Source organism: Clavelina lepadiformis, chromosome 4 (assembly GCF_947623445.1).
Source record: "Clavelina lepadiformis chromosome 4, kaClaLepa1.1, whole genome shotgun sequence".
Taxonomy (NCBI): domain Eukaryota; kingdom Metazoa; phylum Chordata; class Ascidiacea; order Aplousobranchia; family Clavelinidae; genus Clavelina; species Clavelina lepadiformis.
Window position 1 is genome coordinate 9,779,723 of NC_135243.1, and position 18,356 is coordinate 9,798,078.

An 18,356-nucleotide genomic window follows, 5' to 3' on the forward strand; every position below is an offset into this window, starting at 1 on the left:
CGAATTATTCTAGAATAATTGCAATAGAAATTACAATCAATACTTCAAATGCGATTGACTATCTATCAAGCGATCTTTGAACCTGCATATTGCAACTCAATCGCTGTTAACTCACTAGTATCAGCAGTTGTTAGGCCTACGTTTCAGTATACATATGTTATCAAAGTAAGTTACACCTCAGCAGAATGCGGTAATGATTCCATTATTCTGAAATGAACATCTCTAAGCCTATAGGCACAGACGAGGGTAATAATCTGCCATAAAGCAAAGCTTTTAGTAAAGCAAATGGACCCATCGTAGTCTTCAAAATTGCACATATTTCAACCGCAGTACAAAGATTTTATTTGGGTGCCAATATGCTTATATTAGCAGTCAAAACAGCCGTACGTTTTCCAGACATCATTTCAGTTAAAACAACCTAGCCTACACTTCGCCAACCCTGAGTCTTGACAACATTTTATACTAAACACATCAACAATATGCAACACATTTACAGTAGTGCCAATAGGGTAGCGTAGAAATACCTGCAATTTCCAAACACCTTACCCAGCTATTCAATTATTTAGCCTGTTTAGGTCATACAACTACACGTCCTTTTAGCCTACTAAGTTACTACTGGCAATCTGGCCAGACTTCCATGCTTCAGTTCGGTACCTTGACACTTTGAGTGTTGCGTCATAGGTTCATTTGTTTCAAAAATATTGCAACGTCCGTTGTGTCAAACTGCTACCATAAAAATGTACAACTGATTAGGCTTACCATATTTTTGTGATTGAAAACCGGGACGCTTCAGAACAACGAGCCCTATCAGATAAATGTGGTTCATATTTTACTAGAAGTATGAGACTATTTTGGATTCCTATCGTCAGGGATAACTGAAGTAGTAAGACACCAAGAAAAACTAAAATAATGGATTTTACTAGGAAACAAAACAATGTTCAAGCATTTGTAAATTTACATAATCGTCCAATCATACTTTTCTGTAGACAATACTTTCTTCCAGAAGTCTATATTCGACTTTATTTTCTCATAAAAATCACAGCAGGAAAAGTCAGTTTTAATTTTGCAGGTGATAACGGCTTTCACATTCAAATGGTTTTTGCAGAAGAAAATGCAAACAAGTAACGGTACCGTACGAAATAAGTTCTTTAAATAACGTAACTGCAAAAAGATCATCTCCTCTTCCTAGCCTAGTATTACTGAACAAGCGAATGCGCTAACAATCAACTCATTACTGGACCAATTACGCGCTACAATGACGTAACAATTACTTTCACATTTAACACAACGAAACAAGAACACGCATAGAGTATTGCTTTTCAGCAAGTTGGCTAAACAGAACAATCACAGCATGCTAATATTCGTGTAGTGTAGGGCAACGCTGGCTGAGTAAATGCCAAAGCGGGACTTTTAGTTGACTGACCGAGACGCCGGGACAAAGCCTTTAAAAGCGGGTCTGTCCCGGCTAAAACGGGACGTATGGTAAGCCTACAACTGATGGAACTTGTAAGGTCTGCGGCATTACAGAGGTGAAAGCATTGAAATGGGTAAGACCGTTTGGAATGCAAAACCAAAGCCTAGCCAGAAACAGTCGTTTCGCTTTTCGATGTTTTCTTGCAAAAGCTTAAGTAGAAAAATATACCCTTTCCGAATCTGAGTGACAAGATTTTGTCTATCGGCCATGCCTAGGGATGTGCATTTCAGAATATCCAATTCTTGAGAACTGAATCTAAAACTATTCGGTTCTTCTTTTTGGAACAGGCAGTGTTCTAATTACAATCATTGCCCACAAAGGTTTTGATTTACATCGTATAATCTTTTCGAAGACGATTATTGTACACGGTTTCACTCAAGGCAATCGTTACTAAACACTCAAATTATTATAATTTTGAAAAGATTCAACCGTGAAGGCGATTAATGCACGGAATCGCAGCGAAGGAAAAAAGCGGCAAGGGTATGTGTGACGGCACGTGCGTTCGAATAAGTTTGTCATAAGAGGAATGAACGCAAACACAAAGGTCATTGTTGAATAGGCAATCAAGAAAGATTTGAACACCACTAAACGATTTGTTTTTAAAAACATACTTGCATGGAATGGCGTGTAAGCCGATTTTCAATTACACCTTGCTTTCATGGATTTCATATTACGTTAGTTTTATTCACATTTGGACGGTTATGCATGATTCACTGCAACGTCACCATAAGCAAAAATGTAAAGTACGTGCAGCTCTGCTTTCAGTTACGAAACTACTGGAATTAATATCAAGAATGCTACGCCGATCTCATCTCGCAGAAAACCAATGTGTAGGAATCAAAATAAGCACTGTAAAATAAAAACTAGGCTACCTTCATTCGATATTTTTTCTTTCTTGCTTAAAGAAATTTATATGCTACCCACCTGAGCAAAGCATTTGCAAGTCACTGCCCAGAACGCTTGCAATTTAAAAATGAATCAAAGCGGGTCAACAATTTCCATTGTTATAAGTATAGGCGATCGGAAAAATCTTTACTCAAGTGCATAAATGATGCAATGATTGATTGATTGATTGCAATGTGCAAAAATGATTGTTTCTTCTGCAACTGACTACGTGCTGCAAAACGAATAAAGAATCGCTGCATAAAACTTGTGACACAATTTTCACAATTATCCTTATTTTGTATTACTAGTACAAACAAATTGTTTAGAAAACAATTGTATCTAACCTTTTTTTCGAAGCAGTTGACATGCCATCACGTTCATGTGCACAGTTCATAAACTGTATTTTATTTTGTTCTTATGCTGATAACGTTACACATAATTTGTTTTATGCGTTTAGGCGTCATTCGCGCAGTAACGAAGACTTGTGCTGTATATACGTCAGTGCTTCTCAAACTTTTTTTGCGGCGACCCAAATATTAAACGTAAATTAATAGCGATGCTGAGGCGACCCAACTTTTTTTGCCCAAAAATTGGGTATTTACAAATATTTAGTGTTGACTCGAACGTAGCTAATCTAAAGTCTCACAGCAAATAATCATCACCATGCTTCTTCACTTGTGTTTCCGCAACAATGCACTACGACGTCAACAAACAGTCAATATGCAATGAATAGAGTAAGGTACTAGTTATCGACCGGCTTTGTGGACTAGTTTAATTGGCGACGGCTACCCACTTTTGGGTCGCGGCCCAGGGGCTGAGAAGCACTAATATAAGTTAACATAAAACGTTATATTAGCATTGACCGAAAAAGTTTTTCGGCTGGATTGAGTCAACGATCACTTGGAATGACTGAAACATTTACGGCTAATCGGAATCATGCAACACGAGCAAGAGATTTGTGTGTATTAAACTTGGGAGAAAACATCTGGCTTGTAATTGTTCTAACATTGAAATCTGAAATGAAAATCCTGTTTCTGTCAATCTCTATAACGTTTTTCTTCCGTTTTGTTTGTGGTGTAAATATTTGCATGTTTCGAAACAGAGATAAACGAATTCGGCACTGCGATGTCTAGAAATAGTATGATCGAGATAGGATCTAAAACTTTTTATCACTCTACGACTGAGAGCCATAGAACTCTCTCGCTTACAACTGGATTCACCTAGTTTTAAGTGCTATAAAACGTATTTAGTTAGTTAAATTTTGTTCACTGTTAATGGCAAGCAGTGCTGTACTTGTGCAGATAAAGCGTTTTACTGAATTCCATATAAAAAAAAACTGCGCTTTGCATCCATAAATCACTCCTGACCTAACTATAACGATCATATAAAACCACCAGCAATTTGTCAGGAAATGCGATGTGTGCAAGAGCATACAACATAGCTTCGCGGTCTTGAAAATCACGGTGAATTTTCAATACAATTTATTCGACTGCGGACGCTTGTTTACCGGATTTATGGAAAGCTTTGTTATTTGCTTTTTCTTACCAATACGTTCTATTAGTCTTGTCGCATTGATTGCATGAACATGATCCTAATATGTTGTCAGTTTACAAAGTTTGAGAAGCACTGATTTAAAGTTTGGATTAGTGTTGGATTTGTTAGTCCATTATAAAATAATTGCTTTCAGCAGCTTACAAAGACGCGTGCGTAGTGGGCAACGTGTGGTGATCTCGTTTTAGAAAAGAAACGTTGTTTGTTAAGCGAAAAAGTAATTTCTTACTAACAGACTAGACTCAGCTTACATTGTTCAGCTTATTAAGCATTTGTTTGCAAAGACTACGCACATACCTGTATCTCGGTCTTTATCAAGATAGACGGGACCGCTGTAGCATATGATAAACCAGTTAACAGTTACTTTTTGCTGGATTGACATGTAAGTACGTTAGTTGGATTATGGGTAACGAAAATACAGCACTACACAAACTGAAGTTAAGTAAGGTAAATAAATAGCTTATATGTTTAAAGTATTTCGGTTTACGTTGTCAGCAAGCAAAGTGTTTCTTATGTGGACGTTAGCATGAATAAAGTGCAAAAAACAGTTGGATAGCATGTTTTGCAGTGTTATATTAACCTACAATTATAACAAACGCAATTGTACGGTGTTTCTGTCTCTAAACCGCAGTATTTCTAGTACAACGAGAACGATCAAATGCTAACCTTTAGTTACCTATACAAAGTTGTTGAGCGTTAGCGAACCGTTACAAGAAAGGTACTGGCGTTAGTTTACTGCTGACAAAACTAATCACAACAATTTCGGCGACTTTGCCTTGTAAATAAACAAGTAATACGCATATTATCATTTACCTCGTTGTAACGCGAAAACATCACCGGCCTGGTGTCGGCGTTTCGTGTTGAAGCTTAGGCATTGGGCAAAATGTTAGTTAAGCAATCATTTGTTAAATTCGTATGTCGGGATGCCAACCAACTTGCATCATATTGCTGAATAACTAGAAAGAAAGTTTGCTTCAACATCCGGTTTGGCCACACTTATCAGTTGTCGTGCTTTACTTGCACGAAACAAAACACCAGTCTGGGGCTCTTCAACAGACTAGACTCACTAGAGTGACTATTTCATCGAAAATATAGGCCAGGCAGCCAGTTGTTAAAAAAGACGGTTAGGTTGGAAGAAATAGTAAGCAAAAAGTTAATTTTAACCTATTTAAGGCTTAATTAAAGTTATAGATTTAGATCAGATGGTATAGATGAGGGTTAGGTTACTTTGTTACAATATTTAAGTTAGATTGACAAAAAACTGTGAAAAATAGCTTAATGAATATGTACGATTATTTCCATTGAAATAGTGGCAGACACACTCAACCGCATTTGAAATATAGTTCTTATCATAATTGCATGCAAAACTACCAAATACTTAGGTCTTTAGGGGCACTGATAACACTAGGTTTTTAGAGGAACCCCGACCGTATGTCTACAGCAGTGTTTCTCAACCTTATTAGTCCCAGGCACCACTTTCGCATCGCACGCCCCACCACCAGTGGCGTCCTGGCGTATTTATGGATGCACATTCTAGAATAACGAATCCTAAACAACTGAATGCCCAAAGATTCGAATCCAATGTTCGTATTTTTCCGAATCTTAGGAACCGGTTTTATTTTATGATTGAATGTTTTCATTGGCACGCGCAGGAGGTGTTGTTGTCGATTTTTATTTCACATTTCAATACTATGCGCTTAGTGCTTTAATCGTCATGAACTAAACCGTGCGTCATGTCAATTTGACAATTGTCAACTTGCTTGAACCATAACAATTTTGTGAGCCTACTTCGAATTCAAAACAAAAGAACTGCGGGTGCTTAATTTTATTAACATTATGCTATTTTAGAATAGGATTCGAAATTCCGGATCTGGAATAAACTATTCTAGGATATTCTAGAATAGTCAATTGTTCTGTATTGTACATCCCTAGGCGTATTTAGGATTGCGTTGAAGTGGAAGCTAAACGTGTTAAAAGCTGGATGTAAAATTTTCCGCGTTTGTCGACTTCATCCAAAATGCATAGTGAAATGAAATGTATTCTCATGTTTATATGTAGATCCCCAGTAACACAGCTTGCGATTTATGATATATAGTTTTGAAACGCCGTATACCCACGTTTTGTATTATGTTATTTTCCGTTATACAACAACAGAGGAGTCGCAAACAAGGGAATGTGATGAACCACAAGGAATACAGTCGTAAAAAACGTGGCGGGCCGTAGTCCTATGCCCTCTCTCCCCAGAATACGTTACTGAGTATAGGTACAGTTGCATTCTCGCTCCATTTCAAAGTGAAAGTTGCAAAAAGTAATTACATCGTTTACTGTTAATTTTGAATTCACACACTTTACCAAAAAATTGCCAAGTCCCACGTTAAGAAACACTAGTCTACAGTATAGTGAGCAACATTAACAGCATCTAGTACTAACCTGCCATACTTTCTTAAAAGGATGTTATCCATGTTTGACGTTATTGGCTATAGATACGGGGTGATATGGCTTTTAACAAAATAAGTTTACTTGAACGGTTGAAGACCGGCCCTGTTGTTGGCGATGGTAGCATGGTCGTTTTACTGGAAAAACGAGGATACTGTACGCCTGGCATCTGGACACCAGAAGCGGTCATGTTATACCCGGAAGCAGTCCGTGAGATCTTAAGAGAATACATCCATGCTGGAGCTGACGTCATAACTACACCTTGTTTTTACTCTAGCGACGCAAGGTTACGGCGAGGAAACAAAACCTTCACTGTAAGTTTGTTTATGCTTTGCATTATTGCGGTCCGTACCTACTGTCGTATGTGTGATGTGTTTGGGGTTTCTGCAAACTATGTGTCAGACTTTTAAGTGCTTACTGCTTAATATGAACCGATAAGACTCCAAAACCGTATACTGCAGACAAACAAAGAAAAAAATTACTTTGGCTTAATAATAACAATAATTATATAATTAATCCTGAAAACCTATACAACAGAACTGAGTCAAGTTAAGTCAAGTCGTATATGCAATTTTGTAGAATATTACACTCGAGTCACATCAATTCTCTGCAAAAAGTGAAGTCATTACGACTCTGCCGAATCGATTTGCCAAATAAAAACCTGCAAGATTGGTGTGAAAAATACGTCATCCACTAAAAACTTACCTAGTGTGGCAGGTAGCTATGCCAAAGTTAAATGCAAAACACGGACAATGAACGTACCTATAAAAAACAGCATTATAAAAATGTGGCATGATGTTTGTTAAAGTCGTGGGCAGTGGTGATCTTTTGCAACAAACAAAACATTTTAATAAGTAACATCTTGTTTCTACTTATCCATTTGATTTTTCGTTTTAATACGGTGATAAAAGAAAATCATATAAAACCGTTTACTCAACGTATGTCTACTCTAACTTCATCAAAGCATTGGTTCTCAAACTGAGGTCAACAATATGAATAGTTACCATAACAAAAGTGACTCATTATAAGTCAAAAAGCCTAAATTAAGGTTACAAGTTATTTTTAACAACGGGAATTAAAACATGCCTATCATGCAGCTACTGTATTAAGGGTAAGGAATTTATCAACGCTCAGTATAGCCATTGAAGGTTCGTCACTTTTGGAATCGTCTTTTTATTCTTGTTAACAAAGTTCATGATATTTGATTATGACAAGCTTATGCTAACAATATTTTACAAAAATTCATTTTCAGGCGGCCGATATCAACGAGGCGGCATGCAAGATGGCGAAGGAAGTCGCAAAAGAAGGAATAGACGTTCTTGTTTGCGGAGGATTGTCCCCTGTGGAAGCTTACACGGATGGAAAGGGGGAAGCTGCCGTAAGGGAAGAGTTCGAGGAGCAGCTAAAAATCTTCATCAAACATGACGTGGATTTCGTTTTGGCGGAGGTACGTTGATTTCTGCTTGCTGAAAGAAAAAACTGGATGTATATGTCAAACATTTTCACTTACTTGTTTAATTTTGTTTGACCTGATGGATATAGTTGTCATTTCTGTGCGTGTAATTTTAATGTGATGATGCTGTGCTTTAATTGCACAATGCATTTTATGTAACAACTTTGATATGAAAGCTATGCTAAAGTTCAGTTACAGTCAATGATATCGTCATTTTAAGCAAAATTATTGTTGTGCCTTATTTCTTAACTTTATAGCAAATTTTTTCTTTATTAACGAATTAATATATTATATTAATTATTAACATTAATATATTGTATTAATAATATTATATTATTATATTATATAATAATAATATTAATATTAATTAACGAATTAATTTGCTTGATTTTTATACCGAAGTTTGCTTATAGAACTGGCGACATTAACCATGTCAGCTAGGATATGACAAAATGACTGAACTGTTTTGAACAACACCCTGCAAAGCTGTAATGCGCTTGTTTATTTATGCATGTAATATTTGAAATCAGCATACCGGCAAAAATATGGAACAATGGTTTTTAAAATTTACCTAGCGCTTTCCTTTTACACATGCTACCCGACAGTTGTTTGCGAAGGCTGACATTAAAAAAATCATTGTACAGTAATGATGCATAGCGCTGCACGGCAAACAGAAATTATTTTATTGCAATTTTTTTCTTCTAGTTTTTCGCGCACGTTGAAGAAATTGAAATGTGCATTGACGTCATGAAAAAGGCCGGAAAGCCGATTGCGGCCTCGATGCGCATCGGACCTATGGGCGACTTCAACGGAATATCGGTTGAGGATTGTGCATTGCGAATGGCAAAGGCTGGGGCAGACGTTGTCGGTAAAAAGTGGTTGCGACTATATAGCTGTGCCGACGACTAAGTATTTTAAACAGATATGCCGTACATACAGTGATTCTATTGCTAGATATTTGGTTTTGTTTGTCGAAGTAAGATGGAATTCTAAAACAACCATTTCTCTTCATTGTTAATCAACTTATGTAAATGATAGACATATTTTATTGCATTGATGGCGATGATTGCAAAATGCCTGTATTGTGGGACTTCATAAAAAAGTACTTATCTTTTGATGTTAATCCAGTGCAAAATAACTTAAATTTCTTTTCTTTAATTTCCCAACTGGTTATACTTTGCAGCAGTTAATTTTATAAACCTTCTTTCAACACTGTGGTGGGTCAATAAGCACTTTGTGATTGCTTCGATGCATGCAGAATACGGTGCGAGCGCGTTAGAGTTGTTCTTATTTAGATCATGTTTAAAAAGTTCAAATTAAATATACTACTCCCATTCCGTATCAACCAACATTAAATTTGCAAAAAAGTTTTAGTTTTTTTTTAGTTTTAGGCTGCTAACGAAGTTTATTGGCCCCAAAATATTTGCTTAAAATCGTTAAATATTGGAATTCTCCCAAGCCGAAAATGTTAAAAACCTAAAAAATGTTAAAATTCATAGAACTGCTTTAGAATTTAAAGCATTTTTGTTTAATATATTCTGGTAAATATGACATCAGTATACAGTGTTAAAAGTATTTTTTTGTCGTATTTGCTCATATGAGCAGTCAATTGAATACTTTATAGCCAGTATATCAGATTTTCGGTTTAGATCATCGTCATCATTATCACCAGAGCGACATCCAATATTCTGCATATTTATTTTACTATATAAACGTACTGGTCATATACTGGGTTAAAACGGTTCAACCACCAACGTAGTTTATAATCACATTTCTACACATAAGTTATTTTATACATGTAACTGAATAGTTATAAATTAGATAAACTTTATATAATCTACAAGCGTTAAACGTTTTTCCTAATCATTATTACAAAACATAAATAGGATGATACACTTTATCTTAGACTTACATAAAACAGACTCCATTATAACGTTCTGCCATGTCACACACCACTGTTTGTTTAACATTTTTCTATATTCTTTTTGTGTATGCCTGACATATCGTTTCTAATATAACTAAACGCGAGTAACTCAAAAATTTGAAGCATATTTTTTCTGGCTCTTTTGAAAACATTACTCTAATTAAAAGCCTTTAGTGCTACGCACCAACGCACACAAACAAGTACACAAAGTGTAAACGTTTGCACTGACATTAACCTCTAACTTACTTTACATCAGGCACCAACTGCATGTTTGATATCAACACTCAACTAAAAACACTTCGACGCATGAAGGATGCATTAGAGAAAGCAGGCCTGAATAGGGAGATTATGTGTCAGCCGCCTGGTTATTTGTGTCCTGAAGTTGAGAATACCTTATATGGCCAACCGCACCTACCGGAAGGCCCACTACGTGAGTCCCTGTTGTGAGTACGAGAGGTAGAATATTACATTGTCAATACATATGCAATATAAGATTGCAAAAGTTGTTGATGGGTTCTTTTACTGTTGCTGATCATTGCAAGTTTGCAGACCAACATGCTGATGCGTGTATTCTGCACTGTTTTTCTACTCGTTTGAAATCAAGCTTGACTCCAGAATTAACAAATATTATTTGTAAAAATTCACTAAACCCGATTACCTGAACAGATGAATTAATCATGCAAACCTATAAAAAGGAACCTAAAGACTTGAACATGCGTTTTAAAATTTTATAATAAAGTTTTCGAGCCCCGTCTCATGACAAGATTCGAAGTCCACGAGTTTGCCCGAGCTGCTTTCGAACAAGGTATCAAGTACATCGGTGGATGTTGCGCGACTGAACCTCATCACATCAGAGCAATCGCTCAGGAGGTCGGCATCTTACATATTGGTATAAAGATCTCTATATATAAACGTTGCATGATAATTTGCTTGCTTTTATGGTTAGTTCTGTGAGTATTTTATTAATTGTTAAAATTGATACAAAATCCAAACATTTAACACAATTGGGCAAAGTATACAGCGTCAAAACCAGCAGTAGGAAAATTTTTAACCGATTTTCACGAAAAATTGAGTGTTAATTATTTTGTTTCATTTTCAGCTTGCCACTGAGCGAATGAAAGATCCTCCATCGAATGATATGTGTCCACCATACGGCGTCTTCTTACCTCAGTCAGACTTCTTGTTGCATCGAAATCGGTAAGGGTATTACAGAGAAGACATTAATGATTTAATGGACCATAAAAATAAATCACTTTTTAGAAACACAAAAGAGTATTGGCGAAATTTGCAACCTGGATCAGGAAGGCCTTATAATAGCCCTCTGCTGAAGTTCTAGTTGTCGCAAATAAATGTTTAACATTAATTTAACGAAACAATCAATGGTTTAAACACACGTTGGAAAATTATAACTTAAAAACCATTCTTTGTTGCAATAAAATGAATATCTGAAACTGATCTGGATTCTGATGAAGTTTTGTTTGCTCAGACATTGGAATTATTGCGCACTTTAGGAGATACAAATAAATACCATGCAAAACACAAACGCAATTAAAACACGCTTAAACTCCCAAACATTATGATTAATGTGAGTATTGTATAGTAGAGTATAGCGTACGTTGAATGTAATAGTATAAAACACAACTTATAGCCTATATATTGTCTACGAATGAAGTGAGACGGTGACTCCATATTAAAAGAACAAGCCAAATCTATAATAATAAAGCTACTAAAAATATACTAAAACATTCGTAATAAATATCTGATATTTCAAAAGTGCTTAGCATTATTACACGTCGTCTCTAAATTGCAATTTAGATTTAGAATTATTCTACATGTGACAAAAGCAAGGAATTTTGTATTTTTCTGCGGTTTGTTGTAAGATTTATAAGCGTTGATAAATTAATTTATAAATCTTATTTGTAATCGTTTTATGTTTTTTAATATGTAATTTGTTAGCCAAAAAAATTTGGGGCTTGATAAAGGTTGAAAGGCACTGCGGTACAGCATAAATGATCGAACTTAGGCCAAAGTGATTTTTGTTTGTCCTGACTTCGAGCAATTTTTTCTTAATTTCTTGATCATTTATAGGCTACAGCTAAAACGATGAATGTTTTATTAATGTTTACATGCGTAAGCATTGTATTGCAAAATAAAATTGACTAGGATTTACCATCAGAATGGATACTCGTACGAATAACAAATCGTTTTGATAGTTGCGTGGGTTTGCTTTCGTATTCAGTTTAACACATCGGCAAATGTAGAACGTCTGTAGGCTTTGACTTCTGACTCCAAGCATTAATTATTAATTGTGAAGTTAGCATGTTTCAGACGTATTTTATTCTAGTAATTGTTGTGTGAGCAAAACAAATATGGAGTATAGGCTTATCAAATCAAGATTTCAGAACATCAATAATGCTTTGCAACTCTTTTAGTTCCGTGGTCCTCATATGAGGTCCAACGATAGTGGTCATCACGCCGTCTATAATGACTCAGCATATACCAAACATGCATGAAAAGGAAGTGCTAGACTAAATGTTACGTGGTGCTAATCCGTTATTTTTCGTTATGAATCTAATTAGCAATAACTATTACTAATGTTACATTAGTTTCGAAAACATATATTTTTCAAATGGGATTACAGGAGCACCGCTCTAAACACCGCCAGAGATAAGACAACTAAGCAAATCGTATACCATAGACATCTTAAGTTCCCTTTTCTCTTAGCCCTCTTAATTTTTCTTAGTCGTTTTAGTTTTCTTAGTCCTCTTGTGGTATTTAGAGATTTCCGTTACAGGACAGCCGCTGAAGTTAATTCTCGGTAAGTCCTCCGAGGCAGACATACATTCCCAATGCGAGTGAAACTAGGTTTCTGCGACTTTTAGAAAATTTGAATGTTTAATATCTCGGTAAAAATTCAACCGATTTTTGTAATATTATTTTGGTATTACTATTTTCAGCGCTACAAGTACTTTCAAAATCAAAAAGTCTCCCCAAGGACACTAATTACGAATAACACTTGCGGTCACTTACTTAGGACACAGGACCAAACCTCAGAAATGTGATTATGACGTACCAAATTGTATTGAGATGACCCCGTTAATGACAAAATGGGTGTTGCAGCAGATCTTTTATTAGTCTATTATTATTACATTTCACACATAAGCAGCACGTGCATCCTGTCTACTACATGGGAGACGTTAGGGTTCAACTTTCTATCTATACATGCACCAAGCAAGGATTCCTTCAAAAACGTGTACCTCGCTTTTATTTTACAGCAAATTTAATTGATCTCATTTTGATTAAGGCGACATAAAATAACATTTGGCTGAGCGGGCACCATTTATTTAAACTTACCTCTATGTCACAATAAAAACTGAGTATAATGTTTGACTTTATGTTATTACAAATTTGCATGATGCCCAAGTGAGAAATTATAAACGTAATGAAACTAATTTTCTTACGGCTTAAGGCTTTGTAAGTGAGGCAGAATGAGTAAACGCAAATTTTTGGCGATTAGACAAAAAGTTGCACAGACCGGCAGTTGAAAACACAGAGGATGTTATCATACTGTGATTTTTTTCAACAGAAAGAATCGTTTTGTTTTAAAAAGGCCCCTTAACTTTCGAGCTGGCTTTGCCCAGCACTAGCTTAAACAGGCCGTCCAAGTTAGTTAAGATCAATTTTTCTTTTTCGCCCTTACAACAAACGACAGGTAATAAGATAAAGTCATTGCATGATATAATATAACAAATATTCAACACATTAAATATTCCGGCAAAAAGCACTCAAGTAAACATATCACCTAACACTGATTTGTCAGTTTGTATAAAAAAGTTGGCTTGAACAGCCTGCATGACAAATAGTAGCACAAAAACAGTTTAGTTAAACAAACATTTTACGGTTCAATTTTGCCTTGGCGTGGTATGAGTATGACATAATAGTGGTTTGCCGCCTTGGACTTGGATACGTTGCAGATGCACCATGGTTTCATCAAACTAATGAGACCGTCACAGTTTACTAAGTTCGACAATATGCATCTGTACATCACGAAATCGAAGTACAGCAGAACAAATCAGGTAAGAGCGGCATAAAATTAGGACAGTGTTTAATTACCGTTACAAGTGTTCGAATGACTGCTGTGAGTTCTTTAGTGCCGGAATGTTTTAAGGAAAACTAAAAGCCATTGTCATCATAAAGGTGGTTTTTAACACAATCACCATATATGATGTCATCATGTACCGAAGAGGGCAAAAAACTCGATTTCTTATCAACCTTTCCAGAATTACGATTTTTGACCAAAATTATGTCTGCCTTAATTTCTCAGTAAGAAACATCACTGAGTTAAACCGAGATCGGCAACAGGGATACGTGCAGGGCTCATGCATAAAAGGGTCCTGACAACAATTCTACAGAAACTGTAAACCGGTTACAGCAGAAAATCCTAAAATCAACGCTACAAGTTTAACATAAGGTGTTATCGGCTTTTTTCTGTTTCCGATCTCTTGACTCATCGAAGCGAGATCCCCTGCAAGATAGGCATCCTCGTTTTTGTGAGCAAACTCACCTGGAATAACTTCTATAAAAGTAACATAAAGAAATGTTCCCATTGCAAGGCATTCAAGAATTGCCGAGGCAATCAATGTGCCTGAAACGTCTGACATACTGTTTTGTTCGTATGTTGTCATCGATGCAGTCGGTGGCCAAGGCGTGGGGGATTCGAGTGAAGACACGTTGCCCGGATGTGACACACATATTCCAATGACGCAACCGATAGGTGATGAAGAACAAAATATACAAGCGCAGGCAACTGCCAACACCACGTTGTTTGGTGTGAAAGTTTCGAAAAGTTTTAAGCCCAAGCCAAAGGCGAGCACGCTCTTGTGAACTGCAACAGCTACCAAGAGCTGTATCAACTGGGCGACAGTGCTTTCTAGTCCCAAAGCTAGACCTTCAAATATCGAATGCACCGAGAGCACACCAATTAAAACCAAAGCTCTTGCAACTTCGGTGGCAGCTGTAACATTGGACGATGGCCTTGATGGTAAGACATTGATTTCACAATTCATGTGACAGTTTTCATCTTCGGAAGCCGATATGTTACCAGAAGCCTCTTCAATATCATGAAACTGTTGATTGAAAGTTTCAGGACTAATCGCATTTCCTCCATCTATCGATTTTTGCTGGTGCTCACATGCTCGTCTTTTAACGTATGCAGCCATGACCAGCTGCTCGATGAGCATGACAAACAGCAAACCCACGGCCACTATAAACTCAGTTACGGGAAATTTGGTTTGAATATTTGCCTTTTGAAGGACATCCTGTACGCTTGCCCTTGCCTCGGGAAGTAACTCTAGGAGGCATATACCTAGAAATAATCCGCCACAGACACAGTTTATAAAGCTGAGGATGTTGTAACTGCATAAGGACTGGTAGAATTTCTTCATTAATAACTAAAAAGCATAAAAAGTACAATATATTACGTGTTATAGAGAAAAAAATGAAAATAACTTAAATTACTTGCAAGGTACAAAACAATGTGAAAGATTAAGCTGGACTTGTTTGCACTATTTCTTCCATGAATACAAATACAACTTGTCGTTTTCACAAATGAAGGATAATAATGAATCGTTTAACTTGATCAAAACCTTTTCTCCGATGATTAATGATCCTAGACTAAGTCTGATAATGTAAATTCCGATAACATCTACTGTATTAGTGAAACAGTTACAGTTTATCGTAACGCCAGGTTGGCATTTAAAAAAAGTCAATAGCTAACCTTAAAAGAACTTAGTCTTTCGGACGATCTTGTCGTAGAATCGTACTGAGGTGTAATTTCGTTGTCAGAAAGAAGATTTTCTCTTTCGGAAGAGTCGCATTCGTTTTGACGTGTGGGATGTTGGTAGCCGGCACGGGATTTCCATATAAGAAATGGAACCATTAAACCAAAACAGAGGCTTAATATCCACAATACCAATGCGGACGTAATTTTAACCACAAGTATTTTCATGATTCTACGTGTATCTGTGAAGAAATATGAAGTAGGCATTTATAAACTAAAATTGAAGTTACATTAAAAGTATTTTGTAGTTATTTTGATCAAACGTAATGCTGATACATTAACTAACCATCTGTCTAAAACGACATTAGTGTCAGGTGGCTCTAGAATTAACTTAATTAACCAATTCAGTTACGCTACCAAGTATTTCCTTATCCCGCCTGCAAACACGTTTGCCAGCTGACAGATTTCTATCAACAAGACCTTACTTAATCCCACAAAATAAAGAAAATAAACCACTGTGTAAATAGACTCATTTCCATCTCAAGTTAAATTTGACTTTCTATTGTTATTGAAACATGATTCGGTTAACTCATACCCGGGTCAAATTGATCAAATAGGAGTCTTTCTAAACACCAACTTGCACGTTTACTTTACCACAATTGAGAATAGAGTATCTCCAATTAAGCCAAAAGTTACGTATAAACAAACTTCTTTATGTTAAGCAAAATATTTCATTATGTAATACAGTAGAATCCGCTTAATACATCCACCTCCGTCCTAAGTGATTTTGGATTTAATAAGGGGTGGATTTATTAAATTATCCGTCACAATAGAAATGGGTACACTATGAAATAAGAAGCACTGCACAATATTTATTTTATCAGCGGACAATGCAAAAAACTGATGCAGCGTAGTTTGTTTGGGTGGAAAGGTCACTCTAAGATGGTCCTCTAATTGTCTCTCCATAGAGTAAAACATATCCATGTTTTTGAATGCAGTTTGGTCGAGCCCACAGGCCAAACGGCGAAGGTACTCCCGCATTTCTGCAGCGGATGGTATTGTTTCCTCTTGTTCATCATCTCTTAGCTCATACATTAGATTTTGAATCGATTGACAATACGTTAAATTTTTTTTACAAAAATCATTATGAAACGGACTTATAAAGCGAAATTTGGATTTATTAACCGGCTATTTTTCAATGTAAAAATTCCGTCCCAAAGCAAATTGGATTTAATACGCGGATGGATTTATTTAGCGGATTCTACTGTATTATAATTTTAATCTACCAGTCAACCAGCTTTAACATAATTTGCGCTTAAGCGTCCAAAGTGACATTCTGAAAAATTAAGTTGTAATTCTCTTTACGTTATATTTCCATGCGGATTAAAACCGTTGAGTTTAATGAACAAAACTGACACCGCTTTTCTCTAACCTTTAATTATGAAAATACGGATTACGAAATCTGCAACACCGCAAGGAACGTAACTCAATCGATGGATTAATTTTGAAACAACGTTTTTCTTTTGCTTAACTATGGATGGAGTGCTAACTGCAGGACTTGATCAAAGTCTGTTTTTTCTAAAGACTTGGCGCTTAATTGTATAATAGATTTGAAATTGTGTTAACGTGGAAAGGTCGGTTGCCTTGACTTGTTAGTCACAATCTAAATTAATTCAAGTCGTCATACTATCACTTTGTTATTTCTGAAAAGCTTTTTTCAAAATTCAAATTGCAACGCAATTCGCCGAATCTTGCACAAATATCATAAATGAGTAAAACTGAATATGGCGCGTATAATAATTAAATTACTATAGCACTTAAAATACCGTTTAATATCAAAAGATGCCTCAATCGTAAATAGTGACTTTGTTTGTTCATTTGCTTTGACTTAAACTTACTGGTGACAGTGCGAAAAAGGATACACACTGTCTTCTTGATCGTGTAACTGCGTCTATTCCCAACTTGTATGTATAACAATTTCCTAAATATTTTAGAACCGTAATAATTGGTATACTACTGAAAATATCCGACAAAAGCAAAAGTCTGACTTTCAATTTGACAAGCCCATGAAAAAAAGACTTACACAACAAATACACAATAAAATCTGGCTATTTTTACAAATCTATAAACCGAGTTTACCGTACCTGGTCTGACATCAAAGTTAAAATAATGTTTCTTTGGAGTTTGACACCCAAGCATTGACAAATTACACGACACAGTCTGAAATATCTCACGCCGAAAGATAAATACGTAGGTCGTAGGACTATAACACAGTACAACATGATCCTTACAAGATATCGAAAGCTATGAAAGTACTGGGTTAACTCAAAAAGTTGACGCGAAACTTCTCATCTGTTGGCTGCACAATCTATTGTTTTTCTCCTGGAGTTAAATGCGACATGTATAAAGTCGTGAAATTATTTTAAGGCATGCAGAAAGCTCCAATCACATAGTTTGCTTCACAGATACAACGACTAAATCGTCCTTTGCTCAGTGAACTTTTGTTCAAAACAAATTCATGTCTTGACTTTTCTGTCAGAAAGTATTATTATAATATTTGTGCCCAAACTATATCCAGGTTACTACAAGATGAAACTAAAACTGTTCTCTAAAAAGAACTATTCTCCTTGCAGCTATTCTAGTTGCATGTTGACGAAGCACGTGCTGATATTTCAAGCGGAAACAACCGGTTTTAACGTATTATGCAGAGTTTAGTGTAAAACAGCTGATGTAGGCTATTTCACAGGAAATAAAAGCCTTCGCTACTATAACCGAACAACATGTCCTAACATAGAACCCTGTCGCTGCTTGGTAGAAACCGGCGAATGTATGGTTTATGATCATCGTTGAATGA

At 36.1% G+C, this 18,356-nt stretch overlaps 2 protein-coding genes across 3 annotated transcripts; one reads left to right on the forward strand and one right to left on the reverse strand.

Moving 5' to 3' along the window:
• Window positions 1-5,956: 5,956 nt before the first annotated feature.
• On the forward strand, window positions 5,957-11,178 carry LOC143451994 (betaine--homocysteine S-methyltransferase 1-like). Of its 2 annotated transcripts, XM_076952792.1 has the most exons (7): window positions 5,957-6,660; window positions 7,599-7,793; window positions 8,505-8,667; window positions 9,980-10,153; window positions 10,463-10,593; window positions 10,823-10,920; window positions 10,984-11,178. In XM_076952792.1, exons 1-7 carry the CDS (start codon window positions 6,406-6,408, stop codon window positions 11,057-11,059), a joined length of 1,092 nt encoding a protein of 363 aa, XP_076808907.1. In that variant the 5' UTR covers window positions 5,957-6,405; the 3' UTR covers window positions 11,060-11,178. The 2 variants fall into 2 exon arrangements, with proteins under 2 accessions (XP_076808907.1, XP_076808908.1); XM_076952793.1 differs by lacking the exon at window positions 10,984-11,178 and having other exon boundaries at window positions 5,959-6,660; window positions 10,463-10,612.
• A 1,792-nt stretch (window positions 11,179-12,970) lies between these two features.
• LOC143452859 (zinc transporter ZIP1-like) lies at window positions 12,971-17,756 on the reverse strand. The gene is made up of 3 exons (XM_076953994.1): window positions 17,647-17,756; window positions 15,500-15,744; window positions 12,971-15,173 (listed from the first exon to the last, which is right to left on the reverse strand). Exons 1-3 carry the CDS (start codon window positions 17,699-17,701, stop codon window positions 14,130-14,132), a joined length of 1,344 nt encoding a protein of 447 aa, XP_076810109.1. The 5' UTR covers window positions 17,702-17,756; the 3' UTR covers window positions 12,971-14,129.
• Window positions 17,757-18,356: the final 600 nt, after the last annotated feature.